Source organism: Heteronotia binoei, chromosome 7, assembly GCF_032191835.1.
Source record: "Heteronotia binoei isolate CCM8104 ecotype False Entrance Well chromosome 7, APGP_CSIRO_Hbin_v1, whole genome shotgun sequence".
Classification (NCBI taxonomy): Eukaryota; Metazoa; Chordata; class Lepidosauria; order Squamata; family Gekkonidae; genus Heteronotia; species Heteronotia binoei.
In genome coordinates this window covers 61441097-61459104 of record NC_083229.1, presented here as the reverse complement: position 1 = coordinate 61459104, position 18008 = coordinate 61441097, and the positions used below count along the sequence as shown (strand labels likewise).

The 18008-nt window shown below is 47.0% G+C and overlaps 1 protein-coding gene across 11 annotated transcripts in view; it reads left to right on the top strand.

Annotated features, from left to right (window-relative positions):
• The window catches only part of LOC132575187 (chromodomain-helicase-DNA-binding protein 7), a 316612-nt gene that overhangs the window by 164409 nt on the left and 134195 nt on the right, over nucleotides 1-18008 (top strand). For all 11 annotated transcript variants that reach the window (XM_060243719.1, XM_060243730.1, XM_060243727.1 and 8 more), the window contains one exon: nucleotides 7870-8303. In XM_060243719.1, coding sequence (XP_060099702.1) covers nucleotides 7870-8303 — 434 coding nt within the window. The remainder of the gene's footprint in view (nucleotides 1-7869; nucleotides 8304-18008) is intronic.

Here is an 18008-nt window from a genome sequence, read left to right as displayed (position 1 = left end):
TTAAAAGGATTGTAACTGAGATCATAAAGGCTGGCAGACTGTGAAGCTTCACCTTCATTTTTAAAAAGTATTTTAAACTTGCTTGCTGTAAGTACCATTTGCATTGCTCAAGACTGTTATAGGCACATTTCTGCCAGTTATAAGTAAGACCTCAACACATTATACTTGTATTGTGAAATAATGGGGGAAGAAGCTGAAGTCAAAGAACAAAGTTATAAATATACTATGTACACAAGAGAAGACCATAAACATATTTGTGGAATGAACATGTAATAAATTGCATAAAATTCATGAATTTGAATTTAATGCAGCAAATAGAAGGAGTCACTGGCAGGATTAGGATATGCTCTGTATAGTTTGGACCCTGGCTAGACTTCCACAGGTACAAGGAAGTAATCCTCCTCCTACAGGAAACTTCTGGGACCTCCCAAGTTGTGGGTCCCACTTTCCCTAGGATGAGCAGTTCATGGGTGCTTCAGACTCAGTGCTGGATTAAACCCTGTGAAGGCCCCTAGGCAGTCAAAATCTCAGGGTCCCTCACAAATTATCTGAGTTGGGGCACCCAACCTACCACACATGGCCCCCGCTGCAGCTTGCAGGCACCTTCTTAAAAGCTCCTTTGACAAAGGGGAGAGACAGAAAGAGGCAAACTTGGTGATGGTGCCAGCAGCAGCTGTACCAGGCAAGTTGGGCAAAGAGTGGCTCACATGCAGGATGGAGGGCTGCAAGCAGGGGGAAAGGGCCCCTAAAGGCGTGGGGGTTAGGGGTCCCAACCCTCCCGCTCTAGCGGGGGACCCCAGGTTTCCGAGCCTCTTCCCCCGCTCCCCCAAAAAACGGAAGCGGGGGGAGAAGCGGCGTCCTCCTGCTGCTGGCGGGGGCTGCCGGGGAGGATGCTGGGGGTGAACAGCATCACCAGCGGGGTTTGAGGGGGCCGCCTGCGCTCGCGCTCCATGTGCTCCTCATCGGCTGCTGTGCTGCTGGAGGCAGCTGACCACGCGGTCGGTGTAAAGGACGGGCTTGAGGGTGCGCGAGCACTGCGGCCAGCCGTAGCAGAAGGTCTCCACGCCCCGCCTGTTGCGCCCGTAGCGCTCGCGCACCCTCAAGCCCGTCCTTTACACCGACCGCGTGGTCAGCTGCCTCTAGCAGCATAGCCGCCCCCGCCGCGGCGCGTGGTTTGGGGGGCAGGATCGTGGGCCCTCCGGAAGTGCAGGGCTGGGCCGGGGAGGGAAGCCAGCATCAGACCCTTCGAGGGGGCAGAACCTCCCCACCCAGCCCCGACCAAGGAAGGGCAAGCGGAGAAGGTCTCCCCGGGAGTCAGGGGTGCAAAACATGCGCCTCCTGCCCCCGAGCACCACTTACCGACGGGGGCTGCCCGAGCAGGCAGACGGCGGGGCGCAGGTTCTGGCCCGAAGGGGCGCCCAACTCGGAGCAAACTTTCCCCGGTGCTGCGCATCTCCTTCTCCAGGTGAGCGCGCGTGCGGCAGGTGAGCCCTTTGGCCCAGGTGAGCCCTTCCTCTCCCGCGCGGCCGCCTCCTGATTAACCCCTTCGCCTCTGGGCCCTCCCTGGAGAGCCTGGGAAACTCCCCGAGACCGGGCAGGCCAGCTGGAGCCGAGCCGCTCCCCTGCCTGCCCCCCCCACCTGAGTTAAGGCTTTGGCCCAAGGCTGGCCAAATTGTGGCCACGCATGGCTCTTTCGCATATAGCGTGTGGCTCTCAAAGCCCCCCGCCCCATCAGCCGGCTTGGAGAAGGCATTTGTCTCCAGAGGCTCGGAGAATGCATTTAAAGTTAAAACTGCTTTCTTTCTGCCTGTCTCCCCCATAGGGTTGCCAATCCCCAGGTGGGGGCAGGGGATCCCCCGGTTTGGAGGCCCTCCCCGCGCTTCAGGGTCATCAGAAAGCAGGGGGAGGGGAGGGAAATGTCTGCTGGGAACTCTGCTATTCCATAGGGAGATTTATTCCTATAGAAAATAATGGGGAATTGACTTGGGGGTATCTGGGGCTCTGGGGGGGACTGTTTTTTGAGGTAGAGGCACCAAATTTTCAGTATAGCATCTAGTGCCTCTCCCCAAAGTACCCCCCAAGTTTCAAAAAGATTGGACCAGGGGGTCCAATTCTATGAGCCCCCAAAGAAGATGCCCCTATCTATTATTTCCTATGGAAGGAAGGCATTGAAAAGGTGCTGTCCCTTTAAATGTGATGGCCAGAACTCCCTTTGGAGTTCAGTGATGCTTGTCACAGCCTTGATCTTGGCTCCACCCCTAATGTCTCCTGGCTCCACCCCCAAAGTCTCCTGGCTCCACCCCCAAAGTCCCCAGATATTTCTTGAATTGGACTTGGCAACCCTAGTGGGGGTCCATAGGCCAGTGCCTGCATGGCCTAATTGGTAATCTGGCCCTGTTCAGGCTGCTGTGGCACAAAAAGAATGAGTGGAAATACAGTATTCCTCATTACTATGTACATGTGTAAAAGTTGAACACTGAAGAAAACTGATAGGAAAAAAATGTGGTGATGAAGAACACTTTTATGAATACTGTAGACTGCCAGAAAGAAAAATAAAGTGGGGGGCTAATATGCATTATCTTGCTCTTCTTACCCTTAAGAACCTTTTCTAGCTCTTTCATGGCTGCCCTTCCCAGTTTTGATCGCCCTGCTGATTTCTCAATTGCACTTTCCCCTTTGATTGATGATGGAGCCAAGGAAAGAAAATTGCAAACAATTTCAGTTTCTTCATCATCAGTCTTAAAGTTGTGTGATTCCCCAGTAGTCATTACTCTTGTCTTCATGCTATTCAGCTGTAATCCTGCTTAATACTTTCTGCTTTAACCTTCATCACTAATCATTTCAAGTCTTCACTGTTTTCTGCCTGTAATGTATCATTTGCATATCTCAAATTGTTGATATTCCTTTTGCCAGTTTTCACACCCACCTACCCACCCCAAATCTAAATCTAATCCAGTTTCCATTATGATGCGTTTTGGATATGGATCGACAAGATGGTGAGATAAAATACATCCTTGTCTGACATCTTTGCCAATTGGAAACCATTCTGTTTCTCTATATTCTGCCCTAACCAGTACCCTCTGTATAGAGTACGGGTTGCACATCAAAACAGTCAGATATTGTGCACAACGATTTCTTTTGAAACCAGACGTAAGTTTTCATGAGCCACACAGTCAGAAGTGTTGCTGTAATCTATGAAACACAAGATTCTTCTGATGTTCTCTTGTGTGTTCCTTTAAACACAGTAAATTTGCAAAATGATCTCTAGTGCCTCTTCCTTTTCTGAATCCTGCTTGAACATCTGGCATTTCTCGTATATATATGATGGCAGTCTTGGTTCTAAGATTTGGAGCATCACTTTTATTGTGTAAGAAATTAATGTGATGGCCCAATAGTATCTGCAGTCTGACATCTTTGGTTTTGGAGCTGGAATGTAAATTGAATGTTTCTAGTATGTGGGTCTTTGTTTTGTTTGCCATATTTGTTAGAAGAAATTTGTCATCCTTTAATCTCTTCTGTGCAGTTCTTCAGGGCATTCCTCCCATTTTTTCTTAATTCTGTCCTGTTCAGTTAATGCAGTTCTGGGTTGATCTTCCAGCATGCCTAACTGTACTATAAATTTCACTTTGCTTGCTTGGATCTTGTAGAACAGATTTATTGTTCTTTTTTGTTGTTCTCTTAAATTTCTTTACTCAGGGTCAATAAAATAGTTCTTTTTCTCTCTGCCTAGCAGTCACAGGAATGCCACATTTTAGACTTTTGATTCTGTTCCTGTCATCTTTTACTTTTGTTCCTTATCTTTAGCAATTTTAATAGTTTCATCAGTCATCCATGGAGGCTTTTCATTTCTTTTGGCTACAGGAATAATCTGCACATTCTTCCTTGATAATATCTGGTCCATATTCATTTGAACTCATTAATGCAGATCTGTTATTTATATGGTCTTTAAACTCATCAGGCATTTGGCTTTGAATGTATTTTGGCACTGTGAATGTTTTGGTGTTTTTCTTCAGCTTTATTCTGATCTTCAGTATTAACAGTTCATGTTCTGTGCCATAGTCAGCTTCTGGTCTTGTTTTAGCAGAGAAAACACAGCTTCTCCATCTTCTGCTTCCAGTTATGTAATCTATTTGATTTCTGTATTGGCCTTCTGGTGATGTCTAAATAATAGACAATCATCTGTTTGGCTGCCTGAAACACATGTTAGCAATAAACAAATTGTTGCCTCCATGGAATTCTATGAGTCATTCTTCTGCTTCATTTTGTGCTCCTAGCCCGTATCTTCCAACAGTATTTGATTATGCTTTGTTTCCTACTTTTGTGTTCTAGTGACCTATGATTATTGACATATCTTGTTTAGGTATATGATCAATTACTTCCTAGACACTTTCATAAAACCTTTCAGTTTCTTCCTCATTGACATCTAAAGTTGGAGCGTAAACTTGAATGATGGTTATGCTGATAACCATGAAGTTTCTTGCTGCTGTTATTCTGTCAAACTTTGCATTATATTAGGGAGGGACGGTGGCTCAGTGGTAGAGCATCTGCTTGGGAAGCAGAAGGTCCCAGGTCCCTGGCATCTCCAAAAAAGGGTCCCGGCAAATAGGTGTGAAAAACTTCAGCTTGAGACCCTGGAGAGCTGCTGCCAGTCTGAGAAGACAATACTGACTTTGATGGACCAAGGGTCTGATTCAGTATAAGGCAGCTTCATATGTTCATTGTAGCCCCTAACTGCTTGTGTTGCATCTCACAACATTTTTAAAAAACTTAATTTCTGTGTTTATCATCTCTCAAGTAAAATACTCTTGTAAATTTCTGACTGAAAATGTTCTAATCCAGTTCTTTAATTCACTCACTCCCAGGATTCAGAGTCTAAACTCCTTATGATATTGCTCTCAGCTTTGCTGACATACAAGAAAAACCCTCACTACATTAAAGTGTGCATCCAAGAAAGGGATTTATGTTTTAATATTAATTGTTTAATTCCTAATTCTGTCCTGTGTATCAGAGAAATGTTATATATTAAATACTTCCAATTTATTCAAGAGTGGTTAATGTTTTGAAACTTCAAAGCAAATGTGTATTAAGTAGAAACTTTTACATTCGAACTGCTTAAACATATGGATGTTATAGTGCTGGCACTGTTAGTTGCCACTTGAAGTGCAAAAAATAAAACAACTTTAAAAGGCTGTGTCAGCTGCATCACTATGTCACTTCCGGGGGAAACCCAGAAGTGGTGTAGGGCAAAAATAAAATATTGTAAGTAAATACAAAAAGTACATTTTTCTGTTTTTCACAACATGGTAATTTCTACACTTGCTTTTAAATTTTTGGAGAACCTTGCACATTGATGTCATACATTTAATGGTATTATATATCATGTAGGGGAAACTGATGATACAGCAGTAAAATTAAAATTAAATAGCATTATTGAAGAAAGTACCACATGGCTGGTTATGGAAGTGATGAGACCCAGTAGTCTGGTATATGTGAGCCCCAGGTTTTCCTCACATGATTAAAGCAGACCATCTGTTCTCTGTTAAATGTTTACAAAAACAGCTTTTCTCTGAAAGATTTAGGATATGTGACCCTAACAAATAATGAAATATTTCGGAACACCTTTCGCCTTTCAAATAGTACCCAACCCCAAATTATTTTTCTGCATGCTGAACAGGATTATTACCTTTGTTTGTTTCTTGTTGAAAATTTAATTCTGTGTCAATATATGAAATAATGCATTCACTAATTAAAGCAGCAATAGTAAAATTAGCTAGTGATTGAAGTGAGCAGCTAGCTTGCTTTAAAAACAAAACAAAAACCTGTAGCTTGTCAGTTATGAGTAACATCGGGGGTGGGATTGAAAATGCAGCAGCACTTGGCAGAGAAAGGGATAGAAGCGCATCTTTGAAGACCAGGTATGGGGGAGGGGGGAGTTCAAGCCACTTGTTCACAAACTTTGAAAGTGATAGTTGGTGGCACCTATGCATTTATACTCCTTTATAATGCCAACAAAAGGTTGGCAGGGTAGAGCTTGCAAATGCAAGCTCTCTGCTTGGTATATGAGGTGGACTGAAGAAAAGCAAGTGATTCTTTAAGCCCCATTGCAGCATAATGTACTGTGGTGGGAGCACACTAAAGTTATCACTGGGGGTTATAGCCCTCCAGCTTCAATTCCAACTCTCTCAAGCTTTAAATTACAGATAGAATTACTATACAAGAGGAGAATTTGTAAGGTGGCAACCAGGTCTGTTTGTTTGGATGTTACTAGATAACAGTAGTGAATGAATTAGCGCAAAAATAATTATTATTGCTCAGTCTCTTGTAGCGTTGCCAGCCTCCAAGTGGGGCCTGGAGATCTCCTACTTTTACAACGGATTTCCAGCTGGCAGAGATCAGCTCCCCTACAGAAAATGGCTGCTTTGAAGGGAGGACTCTATGGCATTGTACCATGCTGAGGCCCCTCCCCTCCCAAAACCCTGCCCTCTCCCGGATCCATCCCCAAAGTCTCCAGGTATTTTCCAACACAGACCTGGTAACCCTAATCTCTCAAATGCATAAACAGAGCTCAGTGACTACTGTGCTATTGAATGGTTGTTTGTCATAACTTTGAGTAGTAACTTATGGTTTATGCACTAATCAGTATAAAGAAAAATATAACACTTGAAATATTGAAGTTTTATTAATGTAATGCTTAATGTTCACAAGCTGAAGAATCACCCACTTGTGTCCCATTCTCAGTGTGTTTTTCAAACCTTGTCTGCTTATTGTTCTTTTAGTCACTAATGTGTTGGTGACAAACAGGACCACACAATTATTAGCTGTTTGTATGACCGTAATAATAAATGGATAGTCATGCATCTTAACTGTTCCAAGCACCTGTTTTCTTACCTGCTTTTCTTGAGTTCTGGGCATGCCAAAGGGTTATCAATAACAGTTTGGAGGCAGTTTTTCTATTCTATTGAAAGTGGAGTCTTCCATTGGCCCAAGGAGCCTTCCATAAGTGGAACATGTCTCTTCAATCAGACCTAGGCTCCTTGTACTAGTAGAAGGCTACTTATCCTAGGAAAAAACTCCAATGTTGGTAGGATGAAAACTATGAGCCCAACTCACAGAGTACCCCCACCCATCCTGTAATGCTGCCTTTTTAATAGAAGAAATTCTTCTCTTATACCTTATTTTAACTTTTTTCTTTTAAAAAAAATAATATAATTGGGGTTTTTATATTTTTTATTGAATCTAATCCAATATAAACTAGAAAATAGAGAAAATAAGTAATAAAGATATAAATCCAAAAATTGCTAAAAATTGGAAACCCTCACATACCCCCACGATTGAAATGTGGTATGATAAGTTATGGTACCAGTATGTAATGGGAAAGACAAATAACCTTTTCAATAATGATACTGATTTGGCTATAGATTATGATTTACTTTGGACCCCAGTTTTGGAATTCTTTGTAAAAATTTCTTTTTTGCTTAATAGAATGAATTAAAGGCTATTTCTCAGTTCTTAATACCTAGCATATTATGTACTGTTTTTGTAAATTGTTATATGCATTCAATGGTGTAAATTGGATCCTTGCATGTTGAATTGTTATAATATATATACAGACATATATATTTTATGTATTAGACTATCTGGGTTGGATAGACAAATCTGCAGTATCAAACTCCATAGCTTTTTCCAGACTAATGCCTTTTAGCAATGCCCATCATTTAAGATAAATGTATTCTAAATAGTATAGGTTAATTTTTTACCCCAAAATTATTCTGTTCTTGTCTGCAAAAACCGAGTTCATGCTTTATCTTTGGTCTATAGTTATTCCAAACACATAATTCTTAAAATCCTATTTTTTTCCCCCCTCCTTAGCATTCTCCATCAGAACCCTTTCTGGAGAAATCAGTGCCAGACATGACTCAGGTTAGTGGACCGAATGCCCAGCTACTGAAAAGTGATGATTACCTATCATCAATTGAGCAACAACCACCGCAGCAAAAGAAAAAGAAAAAGAAAAACAATCACATTGCTGTAGAAGGTCCCAATAAAGGATTTGGTAAAGAAGGCTTTCCTGGTGGGCTTGATGGCCAGGATCCTACCAGGAAATCACTAGACTCCTCCCAGGAAGAGAAGAAGAAGAAAAAAAAGCCCAAGGTGAAAAAAGAGCCGAAGGATCCAAAAGAACCCAAGGAGAAGAAGGAGCCTAAGGAACCCAAGACTCCCAAAACCCCTAAGATCCCCAAAGAGCCAAAGGAAAAGAAAGCAAAAAACACCACACCAAAACCCAAGAGCAACAAAAAGGCAAGGTACGTGACATATCTGAAGTATTACTCTTCCAATTAAATAAAATTTAAACGCTCCACTCATTGCAGAACGAGGGGAGATTTCACCTGATTCCTCTTCTTTACAAGGACCCCACCCCCACCAAAAAAAGCTGCATGACATTTTGTTCAGGAAATTCTCAACCTGAAGAGTGGTTCTGTGGCCATGCTGGGGGCTACTTGGGGACTAGGAAGGCAAGGCAGATCGGCTTCCGCAATCTTTCATTCATGTGTGTTAAGAATCAGCACTATGTGAACAGTGGTTACATGTTCCACTGTTCTCACAAGTTGCAGGTACAGTTATATACAAACTGATCCGAGTAATCTTGCATTGCCTGCCTTTTTCCCTCCTGAAACTGGGAACCACAAAACAATAAATTCTAGAGAATTTTCCTACATTTGATGATATAGGTAGTGGGAAAGCTAATGTCTTAGTAAATGTGTTAGTCTTTTTTGGTGACATTACATTGTTTGTCAAGGACAGTGATTCCCAAATTTTTGGGGGGGCCACTACCACCTTGGTTCCATAAACTCATCCCCACCACCCCATCCTGTGTCCTATAAAAAGCATTATTCAGAATAACAGTTTCAATGACACACTAAGGAAGATACTAACAATAAAAATGAAATAACAATTAATTGCACATTTATCCAAAATCCAATCAAAACTTTAATTTATTCAATAAAACATATGGACTTGATCCAGTCACACAAGCTTTTCAAAGGCTAATAGTTATTTAGCCAGAATCTTAGTTATTGCATTTAGTAATTACTTCACTGTTTGTGTATTTATTTCATCCTATTTCTTACCTGCTCTCCCTAAAACAGGCTTAGTGATTTGATACCAGTTTCCCAATGTCTGGCTTAAAGCGACTTAGTAGGAGTCTTAAATCACCACATTTAGTAATTTAGAGTCAGTTTCTTTGCTTGGAGAAAAGTTGGATAACCACTCAAAAACCACGTTCCACCAAATATGATGTAAATACAACAAGGAGCTTCTTAATTACTGTCCATAGTGCAGGATAGCTATCAGAAATTTCCTTTGGGACAAGAACTCTTGGTACAATTTCTTAAGCATTGATTTCAGCTCAGTGTCATTTTGTAGCTCAGTTAGTTTGTCCTCCACTACCCAAATTTCCTCAGTATTGGAAAAAGATCCCCAGTCACAATATTTTATTTATTTATTTTATTCCATTTGTATCCCGCCCTTCTCACCAAGGCGGGCTCAGGGCGGCTCACATAGACATGCAGGTGCATAAGTACCGTATTTTACGGACCATAAGGCGCTCCGGACCATAGGACGCACCTTCCTCCTGGGGGGCGATCCGCTGCCTCCGCCTCTAATCCCGGCGCTTCCCCCGCGCCTGCCTGCCTGGCTCAAGCTTCTTCCAGCAAGCGCTGGGATCGCGCCACGGTGCCCCCACCGCAAACCCAGCGCTTTGCGAGCGCCGGCTGCAGAGAGGGCAGCGTGCTTCCTCCCTGCCTGTCTGCCTGGCTCCAGCTCTGACGCTTACAGCAAGCGCCAGGATCGCTCCCTCTGCCCTCCGATCCCGGCGCTTGCTGAAAGCATGAGAGCTGCAGTCAGGCACAGAGGAAGCACCCGCCCCCTCCGCAAACCCAGCGCTTTGCGAGCGCCGGCTGTGGAGAGGGCAGCCTCCATCCTCCGTGCCTGTCTGCCTGGCTCCAGCTCTGATGCTTACAGCAAGCACCGGGATCGCAGGGCAGAGGCAGTGATCCTTTCTTTCCTCTCCAGTATCTAAGAGGAGAGCACTTCAGAAGATTGAAAGAGCCAGACGTTTGACGGGGCAGAATTTCCAGGGGCTATAAAGCCCGTGCAAATTCTGGCGCATCAAACCACATCCCCCCCTCCCTTTCCTCTACAATATCTAAGAGGAGAGCAGTACAGAAGACTGGAAGAGCCGGAAGTTTGACGCTCCAGTACCGTATTTCCAAGCTATCAGGCAAGGAGGAAGCATGCTGTCCCCTCTGCAGCCAGCGCTCGCGAAGCGCTGGGTTTGCGGAGGGGGAGGGTGCTTGCCTGACAGCTTGGCTGAGCTCTGATTCTTACAGCAAGCGCTGGGATCGGATGGCAGAGGGAGCGATCCTGGCACTTGCTGTAAGCATCAGAGATCGAGCTAGGCTATCAGGCAAGAAGGAGGCACGCTGCCCGCTCTGCAGCCGGCGCTCGCAAAACGCTGGGTTTGCGGAGGGGGAGGGGGCTTGCCTGACAGCCTGGCTGAGCTCTGATGCTTACAGCAAGCACTGGGATCGGAGGGCGGAGAGAGCGATCCTGGTGCTTGCTGTAAGCATCAGAGCTCCAGCTAGGCTATCAGGCAAGGAGGAGGCACGCTGCCCCCTCTGCAGCCGGCGATCGCTGCGGAGGGGGAGGGTTCTTGCCTGACAGCCTGGCTGAGCTCTGATTCTTACAGCAAGCGCTGGGATCAGAGGGCGGAGGCAGCGATCCTGGTGCTTGCTGTAAGCATCAGAGCTCCAGCTAGGCTATCAGGCAAGGAGGAGGCACGCTGCCCCCTCTGCAGCCGGCGCTCGCTGCGGAGGGGGAGAGTGCTTGTCTGACAGCCTGGCTGAGCTCTGATTCTTACAGCAAGCGCTGGGATCGGAGGGCGGAGGGAGCGATCCTGGTGCTTGCTGTAAGCATCAGAGCTCCAGCTAGGCTATCAGGCAAGAAGGAGGCACGCTGCCCGCTCTGCAGCCGGCGCTCGCAAAGCGCTGGGTTTGCGGAGGGGGAGGGGGCTTGCCTGACAGCCTGGCTGAGCTCTGATGCTTACAGCAAGCACTGGGATCGGAGGGCGGAGAGAGCGATCCTGGTGCTTGCTGTAAGCATCAGAGCTCCAGCTAGGCTATCAGGCAAGGAGGAGGCACGCTGCCCCCTCTGCAGCCGGCGCTCGCTGCAGAGGGGGAGGGTGCTTGCCTGACAGCCTGGCTGAGCTCTGATTCTTACAGCAAGCGCTGGGATCAGAGGGCGGAGGGAGCGATCCTGGTGCTTGCTGTAAGCATCAGAAATCAAGCTAGGCTATCAGGCAAGGAGGAGGCACGCTGCCCCCTCTGCAGCCGGCGCTCGAGATGCGCTGGGTTTGCGGAGGGGGAAGGTGCTTGCCTGACAGCTTGGCTGAGCTCTGATTCTTTCAGCAAGCGCTGGGATCGGAGGGCGGAGGGAGCGATCCTGGTGCTTGCTGTAAGCATCAGAAATCAAGCTAGGCTATCAGGCAAGGAGGAGGCACGCTGCCCCCTCTGCAGCCGGCACTCGCTGCGGAGGGGGAGAGTGCTTGCCTGACAGCCTGGCTGAGCTCTGATTCTTACAGCAAGCGCTGGGATCGGAGGGCGGAGGGAGCGATCCTGGCACTTGCTGTAAGCATCAGAGATTGAGCTAGGCTATCAGGCAAGAAGGAGGCACGCTGCCCCCTCTGCAGCCGGCGCTCGCAAAGCGCTGGGTTTGTGGAGGGGGAGGGTGCTTGCCTGACAGCCTGGCTGAGCTCTGATTCTTACAGCAAGCACTGGGATCGGAGGGCGGAGGGAGCGATCCTGGTGCTTGCTGTAAGCAACAGAGCTCCAGCTAGGCTATCAGGCAAGGAGGAGGCACGCTGCCCCCTCTGCAGCCGGCGCTCGCTGCGGAGGGGAAGGGTGCTTGCCTGAAAGCCTGGCTGAGCTCTGATTCTTACAGCAAGCGCTGGGATCAGAGGGCGGAGGGAGCGATCCTGGTGCTTGCTGTAAGCATCAGAAATCAAGCTAGGCTATCAGGCGAGGAGGAGGCACGCTGCCCCCTCTGCAGCCGGCGCTCGCTGCGGAGGGGGAGAGTGCTTGCCTGACAGCCTGGCTGAGCTCTGATTCTTACAGCAAGCGCTGGGATCAGAGGGCGGAGGGAGCGATCCTGGTGCTTGCTGTAAGCATCAGAGCTCCAGCTAGGCTATCAGGCAAGGAGGAAGCACGCTGCCCCCTCTGCAGCCAGCGCTCGCGAAGCGCTGGGTTTGCGGAGGGGGAGGGTGCTTGCCTGACAGCCTGGCTGAGCTCTGATTCTTACAGCAAGCACTGGGATTGGAGGGTGGAGGGAGCGATCCTGGTGCTTGCTGTAAGCAACAGAGCTCCAGCTAGGCTATCAGGCAAGGAGGAAGCACGCTGCCCCCTCTACAGCCGGCGTTCGCAAAGCGCCGGGTTTGCGGAGGGGGAGGGTGCTTGCCTGACATCCTGGCTGAGCTCTGATTCTTACAGCAAGCGCTGGGATTGGAGGGCGGAGGGAGCGATCCTGGCGCTTGCTGTAAGCATCAGAGATTGAGCTAGGCTATCAGGCAAGAAGGAGGCACGCTGCCCCCTCTGCAGCCGGCGCTCGCAAAGCGCTGGGTTTGCGGAGGGGGAGGGTGCTTGCCTGACAGCTTGGCTGAGCTCTGATTCTTACAGCAAGCGCTGGGATCGTAGGGCAGAGGGAGCCATCTGGCGCTTGCTGTAAGCATCAGAGATCGAGCTAGGCTATCAGGCAAGGAGGATGCACGCTGCCCCCTCTTCAGCTGGTGCTCGCAAAGCGCTGGGTTTGCGGAGGGGGAGGGTGCTTGCCTGACAGCCTGGCTGAGCTCTGATTCTTACAGCAAGCGCTGGGATCGGAGGGCGGAGGGAGCGATCCTGGCGCTTGCTGTAAGCATCAGAGATCGAGCTAGGCTATCAGGCAAGGAGGAAGCACGCTGCCCCTCTGCAGCCGGCCCTCGCAAAGCACTGGATTTGCGGAGGGGGAGGGTGCTTGCCTTACAGCTTGGCTGAGCTCTGATTCTTACAGCAAGCACTGGGATCGGAGGGCGGAGGGAGGGGCCACGTGGAGCGATCTCAGCGCTTGATGAAAGAAGCTGGAGCCAGGCAGGCGCGGGGAAGCGCCGGGATCAGAGGTGGAGACAGCGGCTCGCCCCCCCCCCCCCCCCAGGAAGGTACCTTCGCTCCATAAGACGCACACACTTTCCCCCCCACTTTTTTTGGGGGGGGGGGGAACTGCGTCTTATGGTTCAAAAAATACGGTAAATACAATAATACATTAAAACTATAAACCATAGAATAATATAGAAACATAAAATGCATAAAAATATTTTGGCGCTATAATCTTAGTTTCCGATTCTCTGTTTGCCGATCTTAAATTGTCTTCTCCGCAGCTGCTGTACAGCAGATTTCAAGGGATGGTTCATATGTTACCTAGGACTGTAGTGGCCAGCAGTCTAGTTTACAAATGCCTGGTGGAAGAGTGCCATCTTACAGGCCCTGCAGAACTGTATGAGCTCTCGCAGGGCCCTGACCTCTTCCGGCAACTCATTCCACTAGAATGTAGCCACTACAGAGAAGGCTCTGGCTCTAGTTGTCATGAGCCTGGCCTCCTTTGTGATTCTGACCGAAGTGCTCTCTGGGGAACATATGGGGAAAGGTGGTCCCTAAGGTATGCAGGCCCTTGGCCATATAGGGCCTTAAATGTGAGAACCAACACCTTGAAACGCACTCGGTATGCAATAGGCAACCAGTGCAGCGCTTTCAGCACAGGTTGAATGTGTTCACTTAAAGGAAGGCCCATTAACAACCTGTCTGCTGCGTTCTGCACTAGTTGAAGCTTCCAGGTTTGAGACAAGGGTAGCCCCATGTAGAAGAGATTACAGTAATCCAATCTTGTGGTGATTGTGGCGTGGATCACTGTCGCCAAGTCGCTGCACTCGCAGTAGGGGACCAACTGCCTTATCAGCCGCAGATGATAGAAGGTTGATCTGGCAGTGGCTGCCACCTGGACCTCCATATTTAAAGAGGGATCCAGGAGCTCCCCTAAACTTTTGACCTTGGGCACCGGTGTATGTGGTGCCCCATCAAAGGTTAGTAGTAAGACCTCAGCTCCCAGGACCACCACGACTTAGGTACAGAATCTCCATCTTCGTCGGATTCAACTTCAGTTGACTCAGCCTGAGCCACCCTGCTTCAGCTTGAAATGCCATGGTCAGATCTTTTATGAAGGAGTTGGACTGGCTGCCTATCAGTAGATAAAGCTGGGTGTCATCTGCATATTGATGACATCCCAGCCCAAACCTCTGGGCAAGGGGGCGCATGTAGATGTTGAACAACATCGGGGATAGAACTGTCCCTTGTGGCACACCACACACAAGTTGGTGCCATTGAGACAGCTCCTTCCCTATCACCACCCTTTGTCGCCAACCCTGAAGGGAAGAGGAGAGCCATTGTAAGGCCGACCCCCATATCCCAGCATCGGCGAGGCAGCAGGTCAGTAACTGATGGTCAACCATGTCAAATGCGGCAGACAGGTCTAAAAGCATCAGTACTGCTGAGCCACCTCCCGAATGAATGCCGCCACTCCTCCCCCCACCCGCTAGTCTGTGATTGGTGATGGACCGAGAAACCAGGTGGAGCTAACTGGGAGGGAACAACTGTCTCCCCATATCGCACCCAGGTCTCAGTCACGCAAGCCAAGTCCATGTTCTGCTCTAGCAGAAAGTCCCGAAGGACAAAGGTCTTATTATTAATGGACCTGCCATTATACAACACCAACGTCGGAGGCAGGTGCTTCCACTTGGCCCCACCGTCTGCAATCATTGGGATGGGACGCAGGCTGGAAGGAGGCCGAGCTTTCTGATATCTCAGGCTCTTTCCCTTAAATCTATGCCTGTTCCCACCGCTGTACTTTCCCCTCCCCAGGAGCACCGGAATCCCCAGTGTACAATATGATATTCGAGGTGGGCCAAGTGGATTAATTTCTGCTGTCCTGTTGTTATCGATTTTGATTTAAGAATGCCTGGCTGAAAAGCACCATTTTACAGGCCCTGCAGAACTGTGGAAGCTCTCTCAGGGCCCTAACCTCCTCCGGCAGCTCATTCCACCAGGCAGGAGCCACAACAGAAAACGCCCTGGTTCTGGTCATCTTGAACTTGGCCTCTTTGATGCTGTGGATCGAGATTCTGCGACCCCGACCAATGATCATCTTGTATCCCACCTTTGTCATGCCTGATCTCTTAGAGTTCATCACTTGTTCTGCAAATTTTTCCTTTTTGAAAACACTTGAGAAAATTTAAATCCTTATATAACCTTTATAAACTAAAACTGGGCAAATTGCAACAAAATAACACTTTTATAGCTGAAAAGCCTATTTCATAATCAGCTAGGGTTGCCAATCCCCAGGTGAGGGCAGGGGATCCAGTTTGGAGGCCCTCTCTCCACTTCAGGATCATCACAAAGCAGGGGGTGGGTGGGAAGGGAAATGTATGCTGGGCATTATTCCCTATGGTGACGAATTCCCATAGGGTATAGTGGAAAATTGATCCTGGGGCTCTGGGAGCGGGCTGTTTTTGAGGTAAAGGCACCAAAATTGATAAAAAGGAACTGATAAAAGGAAGTACTTCTTCACCCAAAGGGTGATTAACATGTGGAATTCATTGCCACAGGAGGTGGTGGCGGCTACAAGCATAGACAGCTTCAAGAGGGGAATAGATAAGTATATGGAGCAGAGATCCATCAGTGGCTATTAGCCACAGCTTATTGTTGGAACTCTCTGTCTGGGGCAGTGATGCTCTGTATTCTTGTGCTTGGGGGGGCACAGTAGAAGGGCTTCTAGCCCCACTGGTGGACCTCTTGATGGCACTTGGGGGGTTTTTTTGCCACTGTGTGACACAAAATGTTGGACTGGATGGGCCATTAGCCTGATCCAACATGGCTTTTCTTACATTCTTATGTTCTAACACAGCAACACCACACTTAGCACTGTTATGTTAAGGACTTATCAACAAAAACTTGAAAAATGGCAAAGAGGCAAAAACACATTCAGTGATGACAGTTGTTCAAAATTGGTATACTGGTCTGACTAAAACTCTTGTGGTGTTTTTACTAAAAATTCTCATTGTTTCCTCCAGATTTCAGTCTTATTCAGAGGCAGAAACTTGCCAGCATGGTGCTATAAACCTGGTCAATCTTAAATAAGTGAACAAAACAGTTGAAGAGGCCAGTCTCCAGCATTCCCCTCATGTCCCCTTGCCTCTTGGGTCCCCCCTTAGTAATCCAACTGCCACCCCCCACCACCCCCCCGGGAGGTACCACCTGCATTGGTCTAGGAAAATAAGTAATTTTAACATTTTGGCAATGAATAACATTTTTTGTGAATTCTTTAGTCCCAGAACTGTGAACGTCTGAGTTTTCATTTACATGAAGTGCTCATATTTGCAATATATTTGAATGCTTTTGATCATGTGTGTTCAACACATTTGTTAGGAGGGCCAGATCGGACACAAATGGGACTTTGCGAGGGCTGGGCCATGTGTGACATAAAATGTAGTGTGATGTAGCGGAGATATAAACTTTATGAAGGATACAGACAAATGCAGTTAAAGATATAATTTTAAAATTAAAATACAGACATGCTTAAAATTCTTACAAGATTTTTTTTAAATGGAAAGGTGGGGAAATAGTGGGATTTGGCAATTCAGTTTTTAAAACATTTTTAAAAAGCAGAAGAATTACAGCAGAAACTAAAATATAAAATTCTCTGAGCCTGGGAAGACAAGGAGATGGCATTGCAAGCTTTCCCCACTCCCTGGGGTCTAATCAAATCAATAGGTCTCCAGTGTAATATCTTCCTTTGGCTCGGGGTTCCCAGGTTAGAGTATTCACTGGGTCAGGTCCATTGAGCAGAAACAAGCTGGCCCCAAAGCAAGCTAATTTATGCAGTGGCTCACAACTTTAATACCAGTAACTCAGGAAGTAGAATTTTTGCTCACAAGACTCCATACCTTAGAGGGAGTATTGGTTGCAGCACAGGCCAAGTTGCAAGGAAAATGTGGAATGGATTTTCCATTAAGGTCTATCTGGGCACAGAGACCTTAATGGGACAAAAAGATTGCATGTTTTCCTTGCACCTTTGCTTCCTGTTCCAAGCTGCAAAGACGAGACTGAAAGAGCAGGGAACTTCATCAGCCTGAGAGCTTCAAATGGTGTGGACAAGAGTAGTAGAAGGGGGAGAAAAAGCCATGGGGGCCTGATTAAAGCCCTGGGTGGGCCAGTGAGATGGGCATTTGATACTCTGATTTAGGGGTCTTAGTGGACCATACACTGAACATTAGTCAGCAGTGTGATGCAGTGGCTAAAAAGGCAAATTCAATTTTGGGCTGTATCAACAGAAGTATACTGTCCAGATCACGTGAAGTTATGGTATCGCTTTACTCTGCTCTGGTTAGACCTCACCTAGAATATTGTGTTCAGTTTTGGGCACCACAATTTAAGAAGGATATAGACAAGCTGGAATGTGTCCACAGGAGGGCAACGAAGATGGTAAGGGGAATTCCTATGAGGAATTGCCAAATCCTACTATTCCCGCATCGTTCCATTTTAAACAAAATATTGCAAGAGTTTTAAGCATATTTGTATTTAACTTAAAAAATAATATCCTTAAATGTGTTTGTCTGTGTCCTTTATAAAGTTTATATCTCTTCTACCTCACACTACATTTTATGACATACATGGTCTGGCTCCACAAAGTCCCATTTGTGTCTGATCCGGCCCCTCTTAACAAATTAGTTGGACATCCCTGATCCTTTTCACACATACTACTTGCAAGACAAGTCTCCCCCATCCTATAATGATGCATTTGATTTTTCCTACCTAAATGCAGAAATTTATCCCTATTAAAATTCATTTTATTTGTTTTAGCCCAGTTTTCCAGCC